Here is a 27,480-nt window from a genome sequence, read left to right as displayed (position 1 = left end):
AGGAAACCCTCCTATATAACTTGAGGTGTGAAGGTGGCTTCAGGCAGTAGTTCACTGTTGTGGATTGTTTTAGTCTGTCTTGCCACATCAACTTGGTCTCAAGTTCTGGAAACTCTAACTGGTGGTGAGGGAAGAGCTGTTGACCTTTGCACAGTAGTTCTTATCAAGCTTGGATTCTAGTGCCCTCATAACTCTTAGTGGGAGTGTCCTGTGAATGTTATTTACTAGCCTAAACCTTGTAAGGGGCTAGGGCTCTGCCTGAGAGTTTCTTGCTCAGTGTCATATATCTGCTCAGTAGGGCTACTAGTGCTCCTATGATAAACCAGCTGCCTCCTTTTTATATCAGTAGAGACCTTAACCCTGAAACTAGGGAGGGGAAGTCAAACTACTCTCAATCACATAACTGTTTGAGAGTAGGGTGGGGAAGTCAAGACTGCTGAAGGTTCTATGGCTGATTGGTTCCTCCAGCAGCTGATCTTGAGCACTTTTGGAATATATTGATTGCCTAGTAATGTGACTTATATTACTGTAAGATAGCCAGAGCTTTGGGTAGGTGCACTTGTACTTAATCTAAAATGGATGAATTTTACTTGAAGGTCAGGCTTTTGTGCTCTCCACTGGGCAAAGTGAAGAGGACAGCATATTGTCTTCATACTGGGCTCCATTTTCATAGCCATGCACTAATACTGCCTAGGGAAGGGACAAAGCTTTGACTTGTAACTATTCTATCTCTCTCCTCTTTAGTGGTCTGACTAGACAATGTCTGAAAACCAAAGCCAAACTCCTGTTGTTGACACTCCAGAGAGCAGGGAACATGCACAGCAGGTTGGTAGCCCATGTTTTATGCCACCCTGCAGCAATCTGGCCACTAACCGACACCAGACAAATCTGCAGCAGCACATTTCAGGCTCTATAAGCACAGGCTCTCCAAGGGTCTAGGGCCTTGTAAAACTTGCTTAGTCATGAATAATGCTGCCAAACCTGGGAGAGGTAACTGGTGACTGAAATCACTGCTGTATTTCCATGAAGCACGTGTGGTCTAATTCCAGCTGAAATTCTGAGAGATTCAAATCCCACAGCTGTAGACAAGGACATTCCCTTACTGAATAGTTAAATGCATCAAATACAAAAGCCATAATTGGCTGGAGGGTCACTTAACCTTCCAGTCTATACAGGACTGGGAGTTTCTCATTCTTTGACTAATGTGTTAAGTGTGGGGAAAACAGTCAAACCTCCCTTCATTCCACAGCAGATCTCTTCTTGATGTGACTTCTCTATCTTTGCCAGAATGTGGTGAGCAGGGTGGCCAACTTGCCTTTGGTCAGCTCTGCCTGTGATCTGGTTTCCATGGTCTACATCTCCACTAAAGAGAGCCACCCCCACATCAGATCTCTGTGTGATGTGGCAGCTAAAGGAGTGAAGATTATGACTGAAGCTACAATCAACTGTGCACAGCCGGTTCTGACTAAACTTGAACCTCAGAGTGAGTAAACCATGGCATAAAGATGTATGGGGGGGGGGGGGGTCTCAAAGTGATCACACAGGCTTCAGTTGTGTAAAATCCCACATGAGAACCTCATGCTGGCTCATCGCCTAGGTGGAAGCCACTCCCCTCCATCTAGCTGAGTGACTCAGGGCAGGTCAGAGTTTGTCTTTCAGCATCTGAACAATGCCTCTCTAATGGAGACTTACCATTATTGGGCTTGACTGGTGTAGTCTGTACCTATATATGCAGTTCTCTTTGAATGTGTGGTTGAGGAACAGGTGATTGGAAGGGGCCATGTGCACAACTAACCTCTCATTGCAGTGGGTGACCTCTCTCCACTATACAAAAGCTTGATCCTTCTTAGCAAGAGCAAGTTTGTACTTGCTAAGAGACTCAGCCCCTACCACATTCAGAGTACTAAAATCTCACTGAGTAACTCTGACCTCCAACCCAGATCACTGCTGAAAAGTAACTGCCAAACAGCTGTGCAACAAATGTCAGTAATAGGGGTAGGTGATATCTGATCACACAAGTAACCCTTAAGATGCTTGGTGACAAAAGCCTTCACTTTGCAGGGACAATGTCTCATGTACAACATAAAGTAACTGGGAGGAAAATGGCTAATGAACATGAATTACAGGCACTGTCAAGATTGGATTGAGCTGGTGAAAGCTGGCTTCAACCTTATGTGGAGAAAGTGTTGTCTCCAAATGTGTGAATCAACCTGGAGTTTTTCTACTAACTATTCCTTGGTTAATGGATTAAAAGGGCAAGGGCTACCTTGCCACTCAAACAAAACTCTTGCCACTGTGACCATAGACTTAAATGCAGTGCAACTTGAAACATGCTTGAGCTTGGGTTTTAGTATAAACTGACCAAGGAAACGTCACTGGATGACTTGAACCATTCACAAAGGCTAAGGAATTCTACCGTGGGCAATACTTCCGATAACCCATGGAGGAGGGGGAAATCAGCAGGGTTTGAACCTTCAGCCCACACTCCTGCCACGTATGCTAGCAGAGTAATTGTTCTGCTCTGGGAACTCCACTGGAGGGGGCTGTGGCACACTTTACCAGGGAGCTACACCACTATTGTCCAGACAATACTAATGCTGGGATTTGGCCTCCTGGATTCTATTTTAACCTTGCAGGGGAGTGTCCTCTAGTGGTTGGAGGACATAGTGTAACAGATGTGGATGGGAATGCGGTCTGCCATATTAGACAGCTCTTTTCTAGAGATCAAGTATTTTCCTCCACAGAAAGTTACAATAGACTTCATTTCATCACACCTTAGCTTTCAGTTTTTGCTTTAAAAAAGACCACTTTAATCAAAAGTTCTATTTTTTAGGGAGGCTGGGTTTTTGACAAAGGGATAATCTTTATGCAGAATGCGCACACTTCACAATCCCCTGCAATCAATACCCTGATTTCCCCCCTCCCCACCCCATAAACAGTTTGACCCTGCCCTACTACATTCTACTCCCACCACTAGCTTGGTGCAGCCTCTCCGTTAATTCCATTGTAAAATGGTATGGCTAACAACTGCCTCCTGAGGCAACAGTTAGGGCTGCCAACTTTCTGATTACAGAACGCCAAACTAATACCCCTGCCTCTTCCCTGAGGCGCCCCCCCCTTGCTCTCCCCCCAACCTGGGATGGGGCCAGAGGTGAGGGTGTGGGGTGCAGGAGGGGGCTCCAGGCAGGGGGTTGGGGTGCAGGCTTGGAGTTTGGGTATGGGAGGGGGCCCAGGGCAGGGGGTTGGGGTGCAGGAAGGGGCAAGGGCTCCAGCTGGGGGTATGGGTTCTAGGGTGGGGCCAGGGATGAGGAGTTTGGGGTGCAGGAGGCTGCTCCAGGCTAGGGGGTGGGGCTGAGGGGTTTGGAATGCAGGAGGGGTTGCAGGCTCTAGGAGGGAATAAGGGTACAGGAGGGGGGTCAGGGCTGGGGCAGGGAGTTTGGGGTGCAGGCTCTGGGTGGCACTTAATTCAAGTGGCTCCCCGAAGTGGCTAGCATGTTCCTGCAGCCCCTAGGCAGAGGAATGGTCAGGCGGCTCCATGCGCTGCCTGCACCAGCAGGCCCTGCCCCTGCAGTTCCCATTGGCTGCAGTTCCTAGCCAATCGGAGCTGCAGAGCCAGTGCTGGGGCAGGGGCAGCATGCAGAGCCTCCCTGGCTGTGCCTAGGGGCCTCAGGGACATGCCAGCCACTACCAAGAGCCATGCAGAGCCAGGGCAGGCAAAGAGCCTGTCTTAGCCCTGCTGTGCTGCCAAATGGACTTTAACCACCTGGTCAGTGGTGCTGACCGGGGCTGCCAGGGTCCATTTTTGACTGTGTTCTGGTTGAAAACCAGATGCCTGGTAACCCTTACAGCAGTAGGACCCCTTCCTCAATAAGGAATGCATTAGAGCAAAAACATTAAACAATAAAAGAATCTACACCTACTACAAGCTTACCAGAGGTCACCCTCCACTCCATCTTAGGGCTCTGATAGCTTTTTAGTCCTCAAAACACCACAGGTAGGTTTCTCTGTGGCTATAAGTTCATCTCCGATCCCAAACCAGAACAAAGGTGGAGCAGAGCAGCTATTTGTAAGCTTGAGCTTCTGATGTTACCTGTTACAGAATGTCAATCAGCAGACAGGTGTAGCTCCAAAGTGGTGGATTCTTGCATAATGCAAATTCCCTAGCTGTGACTGACTTCACCTAGAGATTTCCCCAGGAAATCTACTTAACATTTGTCCCAGAATGCCAGCCAAGTCCAGACTACTCTCAATATAGCCCCTTGAACTCCCAGGTTTAACATCTTTCCCCCTAGAGAGGTTAGGTGCCATCTTGGCCCACAATAGCATATAAACTTAATACAATAAGGGCAATTTCCCATAATATCCTTGAGACCTGTCTCTCACAGGTAGCTCTGTCTCCAATTGGATATCAGTCAGCAGCTTCCATCATGGAAGGTGGCCACCCTGTATCTTATCCTCATTAGGAAAGTGAAATGAGAATGTATGCTGAGAACCACTGCTTAGCCCCGGAGTGAAATCTAGGGTTATTGGGTGAGAAGCTCTGGGCTCCAGCACTGGCAGATCTCTAGCCTTTGACGATTGCACATTGACTCTGAGGAGCTGTGGCTGCCCCAACAGACCAGATGCAGCATCTGCAAGGCTTTCCCCCTGCTCTTGGTTTTCAGACACCAATGGTGTTAAAGCCTAAAGATGGAACAGCTGGGTTCCCTGCATATCCCCACATGCCAGAGGAAGGTGGGAGGCATCCATGTCTCTAGAACCCTCCTACACTTTCTATATTAAACAAGAAACTGTAAGCAAACTGTCTTAAGGAATTAAGGTTGGGTAAATTCCCTTGGCAGCATCAGAGTGTCCTTCTGCTTTTGACAGATAAGGAAATGTACTACACAGTAATCTCCCTCATGGTACAATGCAAAACCTCAATTACAACCTCAGTAACACTTGCTAATAGTAAGCATTAACAAGTGCTGCATCTGGGGAAAGAATGAGGTCACAACAGAGGTCTTGCTTTATGCTCTGAGTCTCTTGTCTGGAGACGTTTCCACTGAGTAATTACATGTGGTATTGGCACTGGGTTATAATAAAAGGCTCCCGTAACATGCAAGGAGATGCCACATTAAGGTTTTTCCTGGGGTAGGTTAACAACCCTATAAATGAAACTTGCCCATGAAATCTAATTGAAAAGGGAAAGTCTCCTTCAGTGAGACCCTCTCTACTCAGAAACACTTCCCACAATATGCTATAGGCAAACACTATATTAACACGCAAGAAAGTGCCTTTGTGTCTTGGCCTATGGCAAGGATATTGCAGAACCAGAAAATCAAAGAACAGGAAGGACCATCAACTACTAGAGTTCCCTTTTTTTTTTTAAAAAACAAAGATTTGGGAAACTTAATTCTTAGTGTCAACTTTTACAGTTGCAACTGCAAATGAATTTGCCTGCAAAGGACTGGAAAAGCTGGAGGAGAAACTGCCAATCCTTCAACAGCCGACTGATAAGGTAACTAGCTCTTTGAGGCCCTAGATGGAAGGGAGGGCCATGGTCTGATAAATATTTCTATCTAGCTTCTAGCTAAATGCTGTCAATCCCTTGAGTTTCAAGACTGGGTATGGTGGGAACTGACCACTTCCTCACTGCTGTAGCTAGCTAAACCTTGTGCCAAAGCTTCCCAACTTGGATGCCTAAAGTGAGACCACTAACTAGAGTAGACTGACTCTCCAGCAAGGCTGTGCACTTCTGACCCCTGCTGTGGCCTTCTGACCAGTTTAGTGGTGTCTACGCCACTGACATGGAGTCCTCTCTGTAAGCATCCCTTGAGGGGTCACGTCTGCTTCTATCCTGTAACTTTAGTTCCCACCTTGAAACAGTCATGAATGTGAAGTAGCATGAAGTGATGACCTTTGACCTTTTCTAGGTTCTTTTGGATGCCAAAGAGTTGGTGACAGGTACCAGGGATGCCATGAACAACAAAGTGACTGAGGTGCTGGACAAGACCATGCAGGCAGCCAAATCAGCAGTAACCAGCAGCATGAGCACAGTCATGGGCTCCAGACTGGGGCCTGTGACTGTGAGTGGAGCAGAAGCTGTGCAGAGGAAATCAGCAGACCTGGTGGATCACTCCCTCCTCATAACAGATGATGAACTAGGTTGGGGAAATACCTGGATGACACTAGTACACCATAGCAGTTGGCCTTCCCAAACCAAAGCATAAGTCTTGGACTCCCCTTGCACTAGTTTTCTCTCGTGTGCCAATGATCTAGGTCTCAATCCTATTACTTTGACTAAAGGGCTGCTAAAACACTACTTAATACATGCACCCAGAGGAATGATTCCCATAGACTGCTGTGGAAACAAATGTAGATAATGGTCATCAATAATGGTAACTGTAATTCCTTGAATCTCCAGTCAGTCTCTCTTCTGGGCAACCTACATGACAATGGAAATGGAATGTAGTAAGGCCAGGGGAGGCTCCCAAGCAAGTGGCAAATACCACTTAGATGGGGAACACCTACCTTCCAGGGAGCTGATAGAGAGGAACATGGAGGTGAAGATACTGGTGATGTATTCCAAAGGGAAAAGGCTGCTGACCCAGATGTTAATGAGGGCTCTGAAATAGCCATGGTCTTGCTGACTGAAGCCTCTGCACTGGCATGGATGCCTAAATTGTGTATCCTTCTCTCCCATAGCTAAATTAGCAGCCTCTGTGAAGGGGTTTGAGATGGCTTCTGTGGAACAGCAGCACAAGTACTTTGTGCGTCTGGGGTCTCTGTCCCCTGAACTCCGCCAGTGTGCCTACCTGCAGTCCATGGGCAAAGTGAGACTGCTTCATCAGAGCATGCAGGAGAACCTCTCTCAGATCCAGCACACCATTGACCTGGTAGGCAGTCTTTAGTCTGTGCTAGTAGCTTTTGGGGACAACCCTGCCCCAATGGGCAAACCACATAAAACTTTCCTCTAAAATATTCTGGCTTAACCTACATGACGGCAATCATCTCTGATATCCATGGGAGACTTGTCTGACACTTCTGTCCAGCAGATGGTCTGTCTGTACTGGAACCCTTTGCTTCATAGGCTGGTCCTCCTACAGTCAAGTTTGAAAACACCTTGTTCTTGTCCCCACTTCAGATTCAGAATGTCAAGCAGAGTGTGGGTAAGAAACTACACAAGGGTCAGCAGAAGCTGCACCAGTTGTGGCTGGAGTGGACTAAGAAGGAGCTTGCAGTAATTGACAAGGGATCTGCACAGCCAGAGGTACTTGGATACTAACTCATGTCGGCAGTGGTGCTCTATCCTGCCCATTCATATATTCACACACACACACACACTGACTGACTGACTGGCTTTACCCCAGCAGGTGGATACCCTGGTTCTGGTCATGTCTTGGAGAATCACCCAGCAGTTGCAGACCATGTGCCTGAACCTAGTCATTATCATCCAAGGCCTTCCTACCAGCATTCAGGACAAGATGCAGCAGGCTCATCACAATCTGCAAGAGGTCCATGCTATCTGCTCCAAGGCCAGCTCCTTCCAGAGCCTGTCCACCAGTATCCTGACCTGCAGCGAGCAGAAGCTGCTCAAGGCCCAGGAATATGTGGGTGAACTGTTGGAATATGTGGTGCATAAATCTCCCCTTTCCGGGCTAGTGGGACCCTTTACCTCCTGTGGTAGAACCTCTGCAGAATTGCAGCACCAGGAAGATCGTAGGGTGGAGACAGAGTAGAGAACCCTGCTAGCATCCTTGCCAAACACAAGCATTCCTTTTCTAGTCATAAGGCAGCTGATGGGGAAGAATAACCTGGTATCCTAGAGAATTGCAGCTCTCCTCCGAGAGGAGGCTGAAAGTCCACCTATCCAAGCCTGCTAGAGAATCCTAGTGCTAGCATAATCTTGCAGGAAATCAACTGAAGTGGTATTGATGAGCTGTGTGGGCTCTGAACTACATTCCCTACCCACACTTAGGCAACACCATGGGTTAGATAATACCCCTTAAGCTGGAACATCCCTTAGTGTTAGTCTTGAGACCTTAAGGTGGTTCGCCATGCAGATCGTACATATCAAACATGTAGTTCTTATCAATCAGTCATGTATTGTATTGCTATTCACTTAATTGAAGCTGTGTGGGAAGGAATAGGGTACTAGGAGACCTAACCTAGGCAGTGGTGCTTCAAGCATTTTCTAGATCATTTCACAGCCTAGTACAATTTTCCTGGACATGGAGGGTGTAAACCTTGAATTAGTAGGCCATAAAAATAGAACTAACACACCAGTTATGCAGGTGTCTAGAACAAAAATTTCTAGAGGATTTCTTTCTAGTGTAGCAGGTGGGTGGCTAGACCCTGAGATACTGATATCCAGTCTCCCCTATACTCTAAGCAATAAACTGCTTGTATTGTAACACTTCTATGCATTTAACTCTAACAAAGAAGCAAAGCTGGTGCTGTGTGGTTGTCCAAAATGTAAAAGCTGCCTGTATGTGAAAAGATGTGACTAAGATCTCTACTGGAAAACCATTTTATTGTTGAGACTAAACGTGTGCTTTGATGCAGGAGTGGTCTCCATGTCTCACTAACTGTTCCCCTAACCCTATCTTAAGCTAGGAGCAGGAGCCCTGCTCCTTTGTTAGACCTTCCTTGCTTGTTACTCAGGCTGGGTGAACATGGGAGGGGAGGTCTAAAGTGTGGAACTTTGCAGAGGTTGTAGTCTACCTCTAACACTCACCATGCAGCTGGCAGGAGCAGGGGAGTGACTTTTGTCCTTCCTGAATCAGGATGAACTAACTGTGCTTAAGGGTGGGCACTGGCAACTCCTGGCTCCTATTCCTACCTTCTAAAACATGTGCATGTAGCAGCAGAAGTGCAACTTGTATCCTTACGTGGTCTCAGAGGTGCGGGAAGAAACAAAACTACACACACTTTCCTCTCCAGGGAAGTGTTCTGTCTGTGTCAACACCACTCTTGGGGTCTCCTGGGCTCTGTGCTTATTGAACACATGGTGGAGTGTCTTAGTCAGCACTGAAGGGTAAGTGTCAACCCTAAGGTTGACAAGCATGTGTTGCTTCTGCACAGGGTATAACACAGTAGGGCTAGAGCAGTATCTACTAGGGGAGTGACTGAGCGAGAGCCTGCTGCCACCACTCCACAGCTGTGTTTTCTAGGCTGGGTCCCCCTTTCACCTCTTCAAGTCAACGGAGCTAAAAGAAGACTATTGCCTCTCACCAAGGTGCTTGTTTCCCATACAGCAAGAGCAAACATAGTTCTGAAGTAGATTAATACTTTAAGCCTTCGGGGGGGGGGGCTGAACAACACCACTACCCCCTAGAACTCCCTCTCACCCTTAGTTTCACATTCCACTAAGCAGAGAAATCAATATCTTAGCTGCTTTGCAGCAGGAGGTAACATCTTTCCTAACTGAGGAACCTATAAAAGATGAATGAGTGAAGCTTTCTTGTACATGCACAGCTTCTTGCCTGCTACCTAAGCAACTGCAGCTGTTGGAATTCAGGTGTCCTCTTATGGCAAAGAACTAAAGTATCAAATGGGACCAAACGGGGTGGGGTCATCACTAGTGTGGCATGTGACATAAGGTTTAACCGGGGTGGGGGTGGGGAAGAGAAGCTAGCTCGGTGCAGCTTGGAGAAGTAACCTAACCATTACGAATGTAACAGCATCTCTTTGTGAGTGGCTAAGGGTATGTCTACACTATGAAATTAGGTCGAATTAATAGAAGCCGGTTTTATAGAAATCGGTTGTATACAGCCGATTGTGTGTGTCCCCACATAAAATGCTCTAAGTGCTCTAGTCGGCGGACCGCGTCCACAGTACCGAGGCTAGCGTCGACTTCCGGAGCATTGCACTATGGGTAGCTATCCCACAGTTCCCGCAGTCTCCACCGCCCATTGGAATTCTGGGTTGAGATCCCAATGCCCGAATGATGCAAAACAGTGTCGCGGGGGGTTCTGGGTACATGTCGTCAGGCCCCTCCCCCTCCGTCAGAGCAACGGCAGACAATAGATTCGCGCCTTTTTACCTGGGTTACCTGTGCTGACAACATACCACGGCAAGCATGGAGCCCGCTCAGCTCAGCTCACCGTCACCATATGTCATCCGGGTGCCGGCAGACGTGGGACTGCTTTGCTACACAGCAACAGCAGCTAACTGCCTTTTGGCGGTAGACCGTGCAGCATGACTGGTAGCCTTCATCGGCGATCTGGGTGCTGGCAGCCATAGGGCTGCATTGCACCAGCCTTTTGCCTTTTGGCAGTAGATGGTGTATTACGACTGGTAACCGTAGTCTTTTCCTATTACAAGTTAGATCATCGCACGTTAGCAGAGTCTTCCCTGAACAGCAGATCGTGCAATAGGCCTGAAGGCCATCGTCATCATACAGGAAAAATGTGGCTATCAGTCATAGTACACTAACTGCCAAGCGCCCAGTATTTGCTGTCAAGCACCCAGAAGATGCCGAGGGTTATCAGTCATGCTGCACCGTCATCTTAAGATGTAAAAAATAGATTTGTTCTGTATTCATTTGCTTCCCCCTCCCTCCGTCAAATCAACGGCCTGCTAAACCCAGACTTTTGAGTTCAATCTTTGGGGGGGGGGCCATTCTGTGTGACATTGTTTGTGTTTCTCCCTGATGCACAGCCACCTTTGTTGATTTTAATTCCCTGTACCTGTACGCCATGTCGTCACTCGCCCCTCCCTCCCTCCCTCCCCTGGTCCGTCAGATACTAGTTTGCGCCTTTTTTCAGACCAGACGCCATAGCTAGCACTGGGATCATGGAGCCCGCTCAGATCACCGCGGCAATTATGAGCACTATGAACTGCACACGCATTGTCCTGGAGTATATGCAGAGCCAGAACATGCCAAAGCAAAACCAGGACCAGCCGAGGAGGCGATTGCAGCGCGGCGACGAGAGTGATGAGGAAATTGACATGGACATAGATCTCTCACAAGGCACAGGCCCCAGCAATGTGGAAATCATGGTGTTACTGGGGCAGGTTCATGCCGTGGAACGTCGATTCTGGGCCCGGGAAACAAGCACAGACTGGTGGGACCGCATCGTGCTGCAGGTGTGGGACGATTCCCAGTGGCTGCGAAACTTTCGCATGCGTAAGGGCACTTTCATGGAACTTTGTGACTTGCTTTCCCCTGCCCTGAAGCGCCAGAATACCAGGATGAGAGCAGCCCTCACAGTTGAGAAGCGAGTGGCGATAGCCCTGTGGAAGCTTGCAACGCCAGACAGCTACCGGTCAGTCGGGAATCAATTTGGAGTGGGCAAATTTACTGTGGGGGCTGCTGTGATCCAAGTTGCCAGGGCAATGAAAGACCTGGTGATATCAAGGGTAGTGACTCTGGGAAACGTGCAGGACATAGTGGATGGCTTTGCTGCAATGGGATTCCCAAACTGTGGTGGGGCGATAGACGGAACCCATATCCCTATCTTGTCACCGGAGCACCAAGCCACCGAGTACATAAACCGCAAGGGGTACTTTTCAATGCTGCTGCAAGCCCTGGTGGATCACAAGGGACGTTTCACCAACATCAACGTGGGATGGCCGGGAAAGGTACATGATGCTCGCGTCTTCAGGCACTCTGGTCTGTTTCGAAAGCTGGAGGAAGGGACTTTCTTCCCGGACCAGAAAATAACCGTTGGGGATGTTGAAATGCCTATCGTGATCCTTGGGGACCCAGCCTACCCCTTAATGCCATGGCTCATGAAGCCGTACACAGGCAGCCTGGACAGGAGTCAGGACCTGTTCAACTACAGGCTGAGCAAGTGCCGAATGGTGGTGGAATGTGCATTTGGACGTTTAAAAGCGCGCTGGCGCAGCTTACTGACTCGCTCAGACCTTAGCGAAAAGAATATCCCCATTGTTATTGCTGCTTGCTGTGCGCTCCACAATATCTGTGAGAGTAAGGGGGAGACATTTATGGCGGGGTGGGAGATTGAGGCAAATCGCCTGGCTGCTGATTACGCGCAGCCAGACACCAGGGCGGTTAGAGGAGCACAGTATGGCGCGGTGCGCATCAGAGAAGCTTTGAAAACGAGTTTTGTGACTGGCCAGGCTACGGTGTGAAACTTCTGTTTGTTTCTCCTTGATGAACCCTCCTCCCCCCGCCCCCCGGTTCACTCTACTTCCCTGTAAGCCAACCACCCCACCCTCCCCTTCCCCCTTCGAGCACTGCTTGCAGAGGCAATAAAGTCATTGTTACTTCACATTCATGCATTCTTTATTAATTCATCACACAACTAGGGGGATAATTGCAAAGGTAGCCCGGGATGGGTGGGGGAGGAGGGAAGGAAAAGGACACACTGCAGTTTAAAACTTTAACTCTTATTGAAGGCCAGCCTTCTGATGCTAGGGCAATCATGTGGGGTGGAGTGACTGGGTGGCCGGAGGCCCCCCCACCATGTTCTTGGGCGTCTGGGTGAGGAGGCTATGGAACTTGGGGAGGAGGGCTGTTGGTTACACAGGGGCTGTAGCGGCGGTCTCTGCTCCTGCTGCCTTTCCTGCAGCTCAACCATACGCTGGAGCATATCAGTTTGATGCTCCAGCAGCCGGAGCATCGACTCTTGCCTTCTGTCTGCAAGCTGTCACCTATCATTTTCAGCCCGCGATTCAGCACGCCACCTCTCCTCTCATTCATATTGTGCTTTTCTGTAATCAGTCATTGACTGCCTCCACGCATTCTGCTGTGCTCTGTCAGCGTGGGAGGACATCTGTAGCTCTGTAAACATGTCATCACGCGTCCTACGTTTTCTCTTTCTAAATTTCACTAGCCTCTGTGAAGGAGAAACATTTGCAGCTGGTGGAGGAGAAGGGAGAGGTGGTTAAAAAAGACATTTTAGAGAACAATGGGTACACTCTTTCACATTAAATTTTGCTGTTCACATTACACAGCACATGTGCTTTCGTTACAAGGTCGCATTTTTCCTCTTATATTGATGGCCTGCCGGTTTGGTGTGAGAGATCACTCACGCAGTGCCAGGCCACAGATTTCAGCTTGCAGGCAGCCATGGTAAGACACAGTCTTTTGGCTTTTTTAACCTTCTTAACATGTGGGAATGGTTTCAAACAGTAGTGCTCTCATTTCCCATACCAAGCACCCGTTGGGTTGGCCATTTAAAATGGGTTTGCAATGTAAAAGGAGGGGCTGCGGTTTCAGGGTTAACATTCAGCACAAACCCAACTAAGTCCCCTCCCCCACACACCCAATTCTCTGGGATGATCACTTCACCCCTCCCCCCCACCGCGTGGCTAACAGCGGGGAATATTTCTGTTCAGCAGAGCAGGAACGGGCACCTCTGAATGTCCCCTTAATAAAATCACCCCATCTCAACCAGGTGACCGTGAATGATATCACTCTCCTGAGGATAACAAAGAGCGATAAGGAATGGATGTTGTCTGCATGCCAGCAAACACTGGGACCATACGCTGCCATGCTTTGTTATGCAATGATTCCAGACTACGTGCTACTGGCCTGGCGTGGTAAAGTGTCCTACCATGGCGGACGGGATAAGGCAGCCCTCCCCAGAAACCTTTTGCAAAGGCTTTGGGAGTATATCCAGGAGAGTTTTCTGGAGATGTCCCTGGAGGATTTCCGCTCCATCCCCATACACGTTAACAGACTTTTCCAGTAGCTGTACTGGCCGCGATTGCCAGGGCAAATTAATCATTAAACACGCTTGCTTTTAAACCATGTGTAATATTTACAAAGGTACACTCACCAGAGGTCCCCTGTGTGCTCTCAGGGTCTGGGAGCACGCCTTGGGTGAGTTCGGGGGTTACTGGTTCCAGGTCCAGGGTGATAAACATATCCTGGCTGTTGGGGAAACCAGTTTCTCCGCTTCCTTGCGGCTGTGAGCTATCTACATTTTCTCCATCCTCATCTTCCTCGTACCCCGAACCCGCTTCCCTGTGTGTTTCTCCAGTGAAGGAGTCATAGCACACGGTTGGGGTAGTGGTGGCTGCACCCCCTAGAATGGCATGCAGCTCCGCGTAGAAGCGGCATGTTTGTGGCTCTGCCCCGGACCTTCCGTTTGCTTCTCTGGCTTTGTGGTAGGCTTGCCTTAGCTCCTTAATTTTTACGCGGCACTGCTGTGCGTCCCTGTTATGGCCTCTGTCCTTCATGGCCTTGGAGACCTTTTCTAATATTTTGCCATTTCATTTACTGCTTCGGAGTTCAGCCAGCAGTGATTCGTCTCCCCGTATGGCAAGCAGATCCCGTACCTCCCGTTCTGTCCATGCTGGAGCTCTTTTGCGATCCTGGGACTCCATCACGGTTACCTGTGCTGATGAGCTCTGCGTGGTCACCTGTGCTCTCCACGCTGAGCGAACAGGAAATGAAATTCAAACGTTCGCGGGGCTTTTCCTGTCTACCTGGCCAGTGCATGTGAGTTGAGAGTGCTGTCCAGAGCGGTCACAATGAAGCACTGTGGGATAGCTCCCAGAGGCCAATAACGTCGAATTCCGTCCACACTACCCCAATTCCGACCCCCTAAGGCCGATTTTATCGCTAATCCCTTCGTCGGAGGTGGAGTAAAGAAACTGGTTTAAAGGGCCCTTTAAGTCGAAAGAAAGGGCTTCGTCGTGTGAACGTGTCCAGGCTTAATTCGATTTAACGCGGCTAAAGTTGACCTAAACTCGTAGTGTAGACCAGACCTAAGTAACTACCTCTAAATACGACAGCAAAAGTCTACCATTGGCATTGCAGGAAGGCTAAGCATCCTTGAGTTGGGCATTTCCTAACTTGAAGATTTGACTTTACAATCTTAAGTCCTTTAATGCACTACTTTGTTGAAGTTTACCTAGAGTCTGAGTAACTAGAGTTCTATGAAAGTCATATGCAAGGATGGAGCAATACTTCAGGATAGCAGTAAGTGATGCATCCACTGTAAAAGGAAGAAAATTAAAAAGCTTAATATGGGGAGGGCCATTTAAAACTCTCACAGGGAAAACAGAGCAACTGGATTCAGAGTAGCAGCCGTGTTAGTCTGTATCCGCAAAAAGAACAGGAGTACTTGTGGCACCTTAGAGACTAACAAATTTATTAGAGCATAAGCTTTCGTGGGCTACAGCCCACTTCTTCGGATGCATATGGAGTGGAACATATATTGAGGAGATATATATACACACATACAGAGAGCATGAACAGGTGGGAGTTGTCTTACCAACTCTGAGAGGCCAATTAATTATCTTAATAATTAAGAATTAATAATTCTTGATTATCACTTCAAAAGTTTTTTTCTCTTACTTAATTGGCCTCTCAGAGTTGGTAAGACAACTCCCACCTGTTCATGCTCTCTGTATGTGTGTATATATATCTCCTCAATATATGTTCCACTCTATATGCATCCGAAGAAGTGGGCTGTAGCCCACGAAAGCTTATGCTCTAATAAATTTGTTAGTCTCTAAGGTGCCACAAGTACTCCTGTTCTTAGAGCAACTGGAATGTACCTAGTAGCAACTAGGAGTTTAAGACTGCACTAGACATGGACATAGGCCATCCCTGCCTTGAGGAGTTTAGTCTAATCCGAGGGACATATACTTTTAGTTAAGCTCTGAAAAACCAATTGTCTAGCAACTGAATGAAGTTTTCAGACCTGGAGTGAATAAAACCAGAAGCTATATTGTGGAGATGGAGTTTATGCAGGCTTAGAGAGATGGACTAGAAGACAGAAAAGGTCTTTTCCATATCAAACTATATGTAGTAAGAGCAAGAGAGAATGAGGGGCAAGGAATAGGTCATCACAGAGAAGGATGATGTGAAAGTCAAACAAAAACCTCTAGGAAGTTGATAAGACCTACTACTCCAGAAGCTTGCTCAGGGAAAATAGTTGCAAGATGGGATGCAGCTATCAATATGAATAATGGCTCAACAAAGGAGCAGCTATATATAATTAGCCTCTTCCCTGACACAGCTGAGAGAATGGGGAAATTTCTGTGAAACAAAACTTATTTAAATGAAAAGCAAATGTCCTTGAAGGCATGGTTGACCTTCATAATGAAAATACTACTGTTGTCACCACTAAAAAGCTGATGGTTATCTAGTTACCACCCTAGAATATGACATATGCTATTTCCCTATACTTACTGCAGGAAGTAATTTCTTTAGTTTATATGCTATCCTGCATGAAATCTACAGTGAGAGAACAGTGTTACAGTTGAAAAGTCAAGCTCTCAAGTTAGAAAATGCTAGACGAAAGGTTGTTTTGTGCATATCTATCTTGGGCAAAAATTTTGTGGCAAATAGTAAATTCATCAAAAATGTATTTTTCAGGACACCAAAACTAATCATGAACTTGAATTGAGTTGTGTGAATTGTTTCATCAGGAAAAAAGAACAACCTTGATTCTCCCCCCCCCAAATTTTGAAACAGTTTGTTTCCAAAAAATGTCAAATTGAACCATTTTGGTATTTCATTTTGACCCAAACAATTTTTTTTTTCTGTTTTTTGTTTTGGTTTGAAACAGTGAATTTTCTTCCAGGTTTTTCGGTTTAGCCACCGAACTGAAAAAAATCAAATTATTTGCTCAGCCATAATTGTAATACAGTCTCTACTTACATGGTCACATTGCACTTTTTTCAACAGGACTCCTGCCTCATTTGATGCATAGGAGGAACTGCGCTTGGGAAATGAGGCAGCTTTTCCCCATATTTTTTTTTTTGGTATCATCATTCACTTCATTCCAAGATTTTATTGGCTGCACTGGAGGAGAACCAAAAGAGGGTCACTGGAAAATCTCACATGAGTGACTAGAGTTTCTCATTCTCCTCGCTATGTAGTCCAGTCTGTCATGCTAGCTCATAGTCCGCATTATTAAGATCAGGAACCAGTACGGGGGGGGGAAAAGGGAGCAAGTGTAACCAACAGACCCCAGTTGTGGGCAGGTGGGTGGGATGAAACCTGGGACCTCTGGAGCTTACTGCATGAGCTAAATCATAGAATATCAGGGTTGGAAGGGACCTCAAGAGGTCATCTAGTCCAACCCCCTGCTCAAAGCAGGACCAATTCCCAACTAAATCATCCCAGCTAGGGCTTTGTCAAGCCGGGCCTTAAAAACCTCCAAGGAAGGAGACTCCACCACCTCCCTAGGTAATGCATTCCAGTGCTTCACCACCCTCCTAGTGAAATAGTGTTTCCTAATATCCAACCTAGACCTCCCCCACTGCAACTTGAGACCATTGCTCCTTGTTCTGTCATCTGCCACCATTGAGAACAGCCGAGTTCCATCCTCTTTGGAACCCCCCCTTCAGGTAGTTGAAGGCTGCTATCAAATCCCCCCTCATTCTTCTCTTCTGGAGACTAAACAATCCCAGTTCCCTCAGCCTCTCCTCATAAGTCATGCGCTCCAGACCCCTAATCATTTTTGTTGCCCTCCGCTGGACTCTTTCCAATTTTTCCACATCCTTCTTGTAGTGTGGGGCCCAAAACTGGACACAGTACTCCAGATGAGGCCTCACCAATGTTGAATAAAGGGGAACGATCACGTCCCTTGATCTGCTGGCAATGCCCCTACTTATACAGCCCAAAATGCCGTTAGCCTTCTTGGCAACAAGAGCACACTGTTGACTCATATCCAGCTTCTCGTCCACTGTGACCCCTAGGTCCTTTTCTGCAGAACTGCTACCTAGCCATTCGGTTCCTAGTCTGTAGCTGTGCATGGGATTCTTCCGTCCCAAGTGCAGGACTCTGCACTTGTCCTTGTTGAACCTCATCAGGTTTCTTTTGGCCCAATCCTCTAATTTGTCTAGGTCCCTCTGTATCCGATCCCTACCCTCTAGTGTATCTACCACGCCTCCTAGTTTAGTGTCATCGGCAAACTTGCTGAGAGTGCAGTCCACACCATCCTCCAGATCATTAATAAAGATATTAAACAAAACCGGCCCCAGGACCGACCCTTGGGGCACTCCGCTTGAAACTGGCTGCCAACTAGACATGGAGCCATTGATCACTACCTGTTGAGCCCGACGATCTAGACAGCTTTCTATCCACCTTACAGTCCATTCATCCAGCCCATACTTCTTTAACTTGCTGGCAAGAATACTGTGGGAGACCGTATCAAAAGCTTTGCTAAAGTCAAGGAATAACACATCCACTGCTTTCCCCTCATCCACAGAGCCAGTTATCTCATCATAGAAGGCAATTAGGTTAGTCAGGCACGACTTCCCCTTGGTGAATCCATGCTGACTGTTCCTGATCACTTTCCTCTCCTCTAAGTGTTTCATAATGGATTCCTTGAGGACCTGCTCCATGATTTTTCCAGGGACTGAGGTGAGGCTGACTGGCCTGTAGTTCCCCGGATCCTCCTTCTTCCCTTTTTTAAAGATGGGCACTACATTAGCCTTTTTCCAGTCATCCGGGACCTCCCCCGAAAGCCATATGACTTGTAGCTAAGGCTGTAGAAAACTTTTTTTCTCTCTCTCTCTCCTTTCCCCCCCGCCCATCTTGGTGGAAGACATGGAGCAAGTGACTGATGATGTGGTTCTGCCACTACTCCTTCTTGCAGGACAAATGTGTCTGTGTTGCAGTACATGACCTGCAAGAACCTCGGTTGAATGGCCTCAAACCTTTCTCACAAGCCAAAGGTGAGAGACTGAGACAGTGACTGATCCACTGATGCTATATGACAGAGAAACGCAGGAGGTTGCTGGTGTTGTGACTATATATCTATGACTGGACCGCTGCTTCTGGACCAGGAGGATCAGCACAGTGTGGTGGGATCATATTGTCTTGGAAACCTGGGATGATGAGCTGTGTCTCCAGAGCTTCAGACCGAGGAAGCAGATGTTCCTGGAGCTCTGAAAGAAGTTGGCTTCTACCCTACATTGGCAAAACACTTGGTTCTGGAGACCCGTACTGGTGTAGAAGTGGGTGGCTATTGCCCTCCGGAAACTGGCAATGCTGGACAGCTATGTTTCAATCACAAACCACTTTTGGGTGGGGAATTCCACTGTTGGGCCCATTGTGGTGCCGGTTTGCAAAACTAACAACACTCCCATCTACCCATGGGTGGTCTCCATCACAAAAGTTCTGGAAATTATTGCTGGGTTCCAGAAAATGGGATTTCCGAATGGTGTGGGGCCATCAGTGGCACCCACATCCCATACTTTGACCCCTGCAAGTAGTGAGTGAGTACATCAGTCGGAAATGGTATTATTCACTCGGTCTTGAAGGCCTAGTGGACCTCAAAGGCAGGTTCATAATCACTAACATTGGACACGCAGGGAAGGTTCATGACACCAGGGTGCTAAGGACATTGAGACTGTACCCTGGCTAATGAAACCCTACCCTTACATCATCAACCTGGCAGAATGGGAATTCAGCTACAAACTAAGCAGCTGCAGGATGGTAGTGCAGTGTGCCTTTGGGTGGCTGAAGACTCGCTGGCAAAACCTATACACCTGGTTGGATGCCATTGTGGCCAAGGCAGTCTGCTTTACTGTGGCACGTGTGCTTCATAACATTTGTTAGACTAAAGGCAAGTACTTTAGGACAAAATGGACACTGGAGAGGACTGGCTTCCAAAGCGTTTATAGACAGTCTGATCCAGTGAATGTTCAGACTGGTTGCTGGATCACAGCAGGCCAGGGAAATCCAGGATGCAATTTGTGCTGACATCTTGGAACAGTGGGTGGGCAGAGGGTGAACTCAGCCTGGTCTGAAACAAAGCGCCACACCCCATGCAGCTGTTGTAAAAACAATCCCAGGAACAACACCTTGCAGGGAGTATTCCCACTCACCCTCCCGCTGATGGTCATTAGCCAGTCGTTTAGGTAATGACTCGGTACAGATAATTGGGGCAGTGCACCTCTATGGGTACAACACCTTCTGGCTTATGATTGTTCTGCGGAGGGTGTCTGCCAAGTTAAATTGCACTTTCATTTTGTGTTAATGCTCACAACTGTTAGCCGCACCACAGTTTAGGGGGATTGCTTAATGCCCGAGAACCTTGAGGATAGATGGTGAGGGGGTGTGGCTGTTAATTGTGAGTAATCCCAGGGTTCAAAGTGGTGCTAATTTTTGAGGGGTGGAGGAAGGTGGTATTTTAACACTGTTCAGGGTGTGATGACAGGTATTTCACTTTGCTTTTCCTGTTCTCTGTGTTCTAAAACCCACAGGGAAGTTCACCCAGCCCACCTGTCTTTCCCCAGTCATAAAGTTACCAGTTATTTCCATGCACAGTGTACTTTCCTCATGTCTCTAGTTTTTCTGTATTCACATGCACTTGGACTGGGGATTGGGAGGTGGTTCTGGGAAGGACAGAGAGGACTTTACAGGTCTCTGCCCCAGATAGTTACATGACTCAAGGCACCGATTGGAGGGTCCCACAGCCGAAGGGGGGACAAAAAATGTAGGTGTTCACCACAGCCCCAATGAAGGGTCCACATATTAATAAAGGAAACAAACAAGGAAGCTTTTCAGGAGGCTGCCAGATGAATGGTGACCAGTGGCATGAGCACAGTCATGCACGCCAGAATGGGTCAGATGGCTGTGATGGGAGCACAAGCCATGCTGGGGAAATCTGAAGAACTGGTGGATCATTATCTCCCCATCACAGATGAAGAACCAGGTCAGAGGATACTTATACCACTTTAATAAAATGTGGATATGCCCTAGTTTCCAGGTGTAGTCTCCTTTTTATGTGGGATGGGTGTGGAAGGGAGGGCAATGTCAAGGGAAGAACTCGTAATGGCAATCCAAAAAGGAACATTAGCCTTCGGCTTCCACTTGAGCAGTGTCAGTCTACTCCTCTCAATCAGTCTTGTCAAAGGAAAGTCAAAATGGTTCTGCAAGAGTGTTCCAAACCCTTATGGAAATGGATGTGGCCAGCCTGAATACTACCACTGAGATTCCTGGGCATGCTGAGCAGGACTTGCTTTCAACATGTATTCAAGCCATTGTTCATTAGCGGCATATAATGCTCTGCACGCATTAAACTGTCCACTAAGAACTTGTCCAATTGGTCTAAGTGACTCCCAGTAACTTGGACTTTCAAATCTAGTCCTGTTAAAATGGAGCTACGGCCAAAAGTAACATCACAATTTAAAAAAAAAAAAAATCTGGGATGGTCTTGGGGTAACTCCCCACCTAGGGTATTTGGTGTTGAGGCTGAGTTACACACTTAGGTATAATGTAATTGGATTTCTTAACTTTCACTCTGGTGTGGCAAGTGGTGTGTCCCTACTATTCCAGAGCACAGGCTCCAGGTGGAACGAGGGCTTATGTTCACAAATAGTGAGGGTCTGCTTGGCCAGGATGCTTAACCCTATTCTCCATCCCCATCAGCTAAAGTGGCAACCTCTGTGGAGAGGACTGAAATGGCTTCCATGCAAGAGCAGCAGAAGTATTTTGTGCGTCTGGGGTCTCTTTCCACTAAGCTCCGCCGGTGCACCTACTGTATTCTGTGGACAAAGTGAGACAGCCCTGGCAGGGCATGCAGGAGTCCCTCTTGCAGCTTTGTTACACCATTGACCTGGTAGGTACAGCTAGACCAGCTCCTAGTCTGGCCGCCTTCTTGGCTGACACACGACACACACCTTTACTGCTGCTGCAGAGCCAACTTTAGTGTGATAAACTCAATTCTGATGGGCACCTTTGCTCTTGCTACTTTTCAGTCTTCTCATTGTGCTGATGTTGGCTGCTTCATAACCTGTTGTTTCCATCTAGTCTCTTAGTCACTGACATAGAACCTTTCCTACCTAATTCCAAACTCTATGGCTCTTCCCCTCCAGGTTGAATCTGTGAAGCAGGGAGTTGATCAGAAGCTTCAGGAGGGCGAGGAAAAGTTGCACCGAATGTTGCTGGATTGGAGCAGGAATCTTTCCGAAGGGCATGGAGACCAGCTCTACAGAACTTGAGGTACCAGATTACTGGGTTCTGGCTTGGTTGGGAGACAACCCATACCTCGTTATACATAACAACCTCTCCTAATCTGCTTCCTTCTAGAAGATGGAATCTTTGGCTCCTGTCATGTCCCAAAAGATCACGCAGCAGCTGCTGGACACCTTTCTGAGCCTAGAGTCCATGATCCAAGGCCTTCCCTCCAGCATTTAGGAGAAGATGAAACAGGCTTATTGCAATGTTGCAGAGCTTCATGCTTCTGGGAAGGACCTGGCAGCAGAGAAGGATTTGTCCAGCAATATCCTGATCCAGAGCCAAGGGAAGTTGTCAATGGCCCAGAAATACATGGAGGAGCTGCTGGTATATCTAAAGCATAACACCCCCTCTCTTGGCTTGTGGGACCATTCTCACCAATGGTCAAAGCTTCTGCTACCTTCCAGGAGCCTGACCAGGTGGAAGAGGAGTAGGTACTAGCCTGCAGATATCTCCAGGTAATGACTTGAGTAACACATTTGTTCACCACTGCCATCCATGTAATGGGAATGTCCTCGTGGCTTTAATCACTCAACAGCATACCATATGTGGCTTGCACTGGAAAGGCAGCTCTGGGTGACAAAACGACTCCTGCAAACTATGGTGACTGACTTTGGCAATGTGCCTACACCTCACTGTGTTCAAATTGTCATGCTGGAGTAGCGTTCTGAGATCAGGACTACTGTGGCCATGGTGCACTTGCATATGAAACAGAAAATCCAAAAGGCTGCAGTCTAACTATGCTAGCAAGTATGAAATTCCTCTTTAAACCAGGTGTAGAGGCTGTACTTGGTGCAGCACTAGATTGACTCATCAGTTCCACTTGCCCTCATGCTAAGGTGTTAGCCAAGTAGCAAGGGAGTAAGCAGAGGCATATACTTTCAGCAGGACACAACAGAAGACTTATTTCCCAGAACACTATCCTCCATAGGCCAGAAGCAGAATTAAGACTGAACTTGTAACCATTAACTTTGCTGTAGAGGATGTCCCATACCCCTGCTAGTCTTAAGCACTTGTTGAAAGACTTGTTCCCTTAAGGGAAGTATTGTAGCTAGTAGCAAAGGTCTATAATTCAGGTGTAAGAATGATACTGACCAACTGAAAGGGGATATTTTTTTCTTCTGATATTGACTGTACTTAGACCAATATTTCTACTTTAAAAAATAAACCTTCACAGCATACAAACATTTCTTGGCTAGATTTCCTTGTTCTTCTCCTTCCCCTAGCTAACTGACAACCTCTCCAATGGTCAAGCACTCTTTATTAAAGACCTAGTATACCCCATCCAAAGCTTGAAATAATCTAGTTTGATAAACCAACTTCTATTGCACTAGTGCTACATCTAGCATAGTTTGGGAATAGCGTTGCTGAGCTTATGGGGATCAGGGTAAGAGCCTTTTGGCCGTTCATCACCTCAAATTCCACTTTCCAGCCAACTCTACTGGTAGGAGATGGGAAGAAAATAATTATGGTTTAGAGCTGGGTGAAACTTTTTTTTTTGAGCTCCTCATTTACCAAAAGAAGGCCACTTAAGGCTGACAACAGCTGTTTTTGAGTTCAACACTAATCCACTGTATGGCTTCAGCAACCACTTGTTTGGGTAGCTTCACCAAACAGGAGGAGGCAGAGGAGCACCTTAAACCAATAACTCTGTGGTTAAGGCACTTGCCTCACTCATTTGTGGCTCTTGGGTATTTAGCCCTCTTTCCTTAGATTTGTTTTATTTTAAATTTCTATCTTGTTTTGGGTTCAATGCAACACTTCATTTTAACCCCCCCCCCCCACCAACAACTCTTCAAAGTTTTTGGGGTCTTTCATTTATGAGAAATTCATTTTAAGTTCAACTCAATCTGAATTTTTCTCTCTTTTAGAACTCAATGAACTGAGAAATCTGTTATCAGCACAGCTGTAATTGTATTACTATGCAAAAGTGAAGGTAGGACTAGCTTGTGCTGGAGCAGTCTGATAAAGATATCTGCTGTTTCTACTGTGCCTCTTTGTCACATGAGAGGTGTCTTCTCATAAGGTGGAGAGAACTCCTCTCACATAAACAAAGTCTGACTCTTGAAGTGAATATGGAATAACTTTGGTTGAACAGTACCAAAGTCTGCAATATCCTTTTCATAATACTTCCAAAAGTGCCTAAAATCCCATTTACTGATCAGTAGTTCACAAACACAGGCAAGCAACTTAAATTACCCACCCTTATCTCAGGTATTCAGTCACTAGGCCTTGCTGGAGACAAAATAAGCCAATCTGAGTTGCCAAACCAGTGTTGAGAGATTTGAACTAAAACCAGAGAGGTCCTATCACTCCACTGCCCTCCTTTTCCCATTATCACCCCATAATTACTCTTTACCAAAGAACCATAGGCAAATCTTGGGGAGGGGGTGAGTTGGGAATCACATTTAAGCTCTTAATGAACTAGTCACACTGTAAATAAGAAACAGTGACACCATAAGGAACTAAGCTGCATTTAAATTTAACCTTTCCTGGGATTAAAATGTTTATTTTGGAGATAATTACAGCAGCCCTCTCATGTACAGTATTTTACCTCAAACAACTAATATTCTCAACCTTAAATCCATCTTAACCTAGCTCTCGTCTAGCAATCCAGAACCATTTACAGACCACAAAACTTAGGCTTAAACAATAGAGTATCTCCTTCTACAGCTGGGGCCCCTAGGCTGTTTTGTCTTGGGGAGCCTCATACACTTGTCACAGAAGGCAAATAATTCTAAAGAGCTTTTCATACCAAGATTTGCTTGCAAACTGTTTCAGTTTATGGGGAAAGGTCTGCAGGATACTGTAACACCAGCACAAGACTTCATGTGAAAACAAGTTAGTTCCTTTTGTGGAGACAAGGGTGTGTGTACATGCATAGGGGTGCTTTAGCTATAAATTCTAAGCTGGTTCAGCGTCAGAACAACACAGATAAGATGGCTCCCTTCCATGTTCATAGGTCCCAAAGAAACACTCATGAAGAATATATTTTATGGTATTTAACATTTTATCTATGACCTGGAAGAAAACATAAAATCATCACTCATGAAGTGTGCAGATGACTGAAAAATGGAGTGAGTGGTAAATAATGAAGAGGACAGGTCATTGATACAGGGTGATCTGGATCCCTTGGTAATCACTGAGCCCAAGCAAACAATATGTTTTTTAATAGGGTTAAATGTAAATGTATAGATCGAGGAACAAAGAATGTCAGCCATACTTTCAGGATGAGGGAGTGTATCCTGGAAAGTAGTGACTCTGAAAAAGATTTGGGGATCATGGTGGATAATCAGCTGAATGTGAGGTCCCACTCAGATGCTGTGGCCAAAAGGGCTAATGCAATTCTGGGATGTGTGTGTAAACAGGAGCAGCTTGAGCAAGAGTAGGGAGGTTATTTTATCTCTGTATTTGGCACTAGTACGACTGCTGCTGGAATCCTGTGACTGGTTCTGGTGCCCGCAATTGAAAAGATATTGATAAATTAGAGAGAGATCAAAGAAGAGCCATCAGAGTGATTAAAGGAGTAGAAAATGTGCCTTCTAGTAAATGAGCTTCTTGAGTCTGTCTACTTAGTTTAACAATGTGAGTGGTCAAGGGGTGACTTGATTACAGTTTGTAAGTACGTATGTGAGGAACAAATCTGATAATGGGCTCTTCAGTCTAGCAGGGGAAGGTATAACATGATCCAATGGTTGGAAGTTGAAGCTAGACAAATTCAGAGATAAGATGTAAATTTTAAACAATGAGGGAAATTCCTGGAACAACTTACAAAGGGTTGTTGTGAATTCTCCATCACTGGCCATTTTAAAATCAAGATTGGATGTTTTTCTAAACGATCTGCTCTAGGAATTATTTGGTGGAAATTCTACTGCCTGTGGCATACAGGAGATCAGACTAGATGATCACAATGGTACCCTATAGCCTTGGAATCTATGGGAAAAACTTTCAAAACTCTAAGACTCGGGTGAAATAGCTCAGCAGCAGGATTTCCCTGATTGTTTAAATCCTGCAGCTTAAAATAATTCCGGCTTGTAGAGGAGGAATCTTTGCTTGGAGGCTTAATGTTATTTAATGGAACTTATCCATGTAGGACAGGTGGAATTTTAAGGATCCACCACTGCACAAGTCTATTTTTACCTCCATACGTCATTATTTCCCCTAAGATGACTTAAAGGAGGTAAAAATGAGGTACCAAGAAACTGAGGACATGAGTGTGAAAGACTAGCTGGAAACTAGAACTGTGTGGAAGTCAAAGCATTGGGTTATCACTGATCCACATACACCATCCCTAGTTTTGCAGGGCCAATCTCTTCACCCTTTGAATTTCACTCAAAGCAAAACTCAGCTGTAAGCACCAACTTAATCTGAACCATAACTTGGCTCTTCTGGGATGAAAGCTTTGCAAACCCAGCCTGAGATTCAGCTTGTAATGCAAGCATGAAAACAATCTACTTAAATCCCATTTTCTTTTCAGTGGTTAGTAAATATTGTGTCAGTGGAAAAAGTAAAACTATAGGTTAATTTTTTTTAAATAGTCACAAAAATCCAGATCAGAAATAAAAATACTGCAGTGAAAGCCGTTGTTGTATTTCTGACCTTTATTAACTGAGGAAGTACTAGAGAGAGCTTTTTTAGCAAGATTTCTAGACCAACATCTTGATAAGCTGTAGTGAAGCATCTAAACTTTAGTAGGTTTATCTAAACAGAACTGAATCCCCCATGTTTTAGTTTGTTAAAGTAGCTCCATCACTTGTTGTCCCTTTCTCTTCCTCTCCTTCCCTAGTAAGAGCCTGTGATAATCCATTTTAATGGCTCCCACCCAGCACCCTCAATGGAATATTTTCATATCTATGTTTTAAGTGCTCGAGTCTGGAAGCAGGAGTGTTGCAAAACATACAATGAAACTGGAAAATTTCAAAGGTCCTAATACACTGCCCCAACTAGAATATCTGAGCCAGTGAAAAGAAACCTCTCACATCAGTCAATTGACCCATCAACTCAGAGTAAAATATCCCTCCTTTGGGATATATTGCAGTGGTAGAGCATGCTGAAGTTCTGAGCTTTCAGTGGAGAAAGGCCTGCAGCCCACCCTGTCCATACTATAGCATGGGAAGGTCTCAATGATTGCAGGTCAAGGTATCTGTGGTGGGGCAGTGCCCCACGTCCTGAGAAAAAGGGCTGAACCAGGCCAGAGAAGCTGTGTGGACCAGCAGCCAATCAGTGAAGGCCTGGGGAGAGCCTATGAGGGCAGGAGATGAGGCAGCCAATCAGGACCTGGCAAGGTCCTATATAAAGACTGCCTAGCTGGGAAAAGGGTAGTCACTCCCTGGCCAGCAGGGGAGAAGGACTGGCTCCTCATGAAAGGAGCAGGACCTTGGACAGAGCCGTGCTGGACAGGCTTGGGGGAGCAGATAGGAGCTCTAGCCCATTACCTGCCAGGCTGCGGCCTTGCTGAAAAGGGTCGAGAAGGTGCATAGGGCCAAAGGGGAAGTGGCCCAGGGAAACAAGGCAGGCAAAAGGGGAAGGGAGAAAGGAAGAGGGAGACTGCCGCTAGAGGGTCCCTGGGTTGGGACCCAGAGTAGCGGGGGGGCTGG

At 46.6% G+C, this 27,480-nt stretch overlaps 1 protein-coding gene and 1 pseudogene across 1 annotated transcript; both read left to right on the top strand.

The window, feature by feature from the left end:
- The first annotated feature begins 759 nt into the window (after positions 1–759).
- Positions 760–7,721, top strand: LOC135886956 (perilipin-3-like). Its single transcript, XM_065414737.1, has 7 exons — positions 760–825; positions 1,288–1,483; positions 5,418–5,500; positions 5,916–6,147; positions 6,688–6,878; positions 7,127–7,252; positions 7,353–7,721. The coding sequence occupies exons 1-7, from the start codon at positions 760–762 to the stop codon at positions 7,719–7,721; spliced, it is 1,263 nt and encodes a 420-aa protein (XP_065270809.1).
- A 10,843-nt stretch (positions 7,722–18,564) lies between these two features.
- On the top strand, positions 18,565–22,317 carry LOC135886955 (perilipin-3-like; annotated as a pseudogene).
- Positions 22,318–27,480: the final 5,163 nt, after the last annotated feature.

This window comes from Emys orbicularis, chromosome 12 (genome assembly GCF_028017835.1).
Source record: "Emys orbicularis isolate rEmyOrb1 chromosome 12, rEmyOrb1.hap1, whole genome shotgun sequence".
Classification (NCBI taxonomy): domain Eukaryota; kingdom Metazoa; phylum Chordata; order Testudines; family Emydidae; genus Emys; species Emys orbicularis.
Note: the sequence above shows the minus strand (reverse complement) of the source record. Positions and strands in the feature narration are given on the sequence as shown.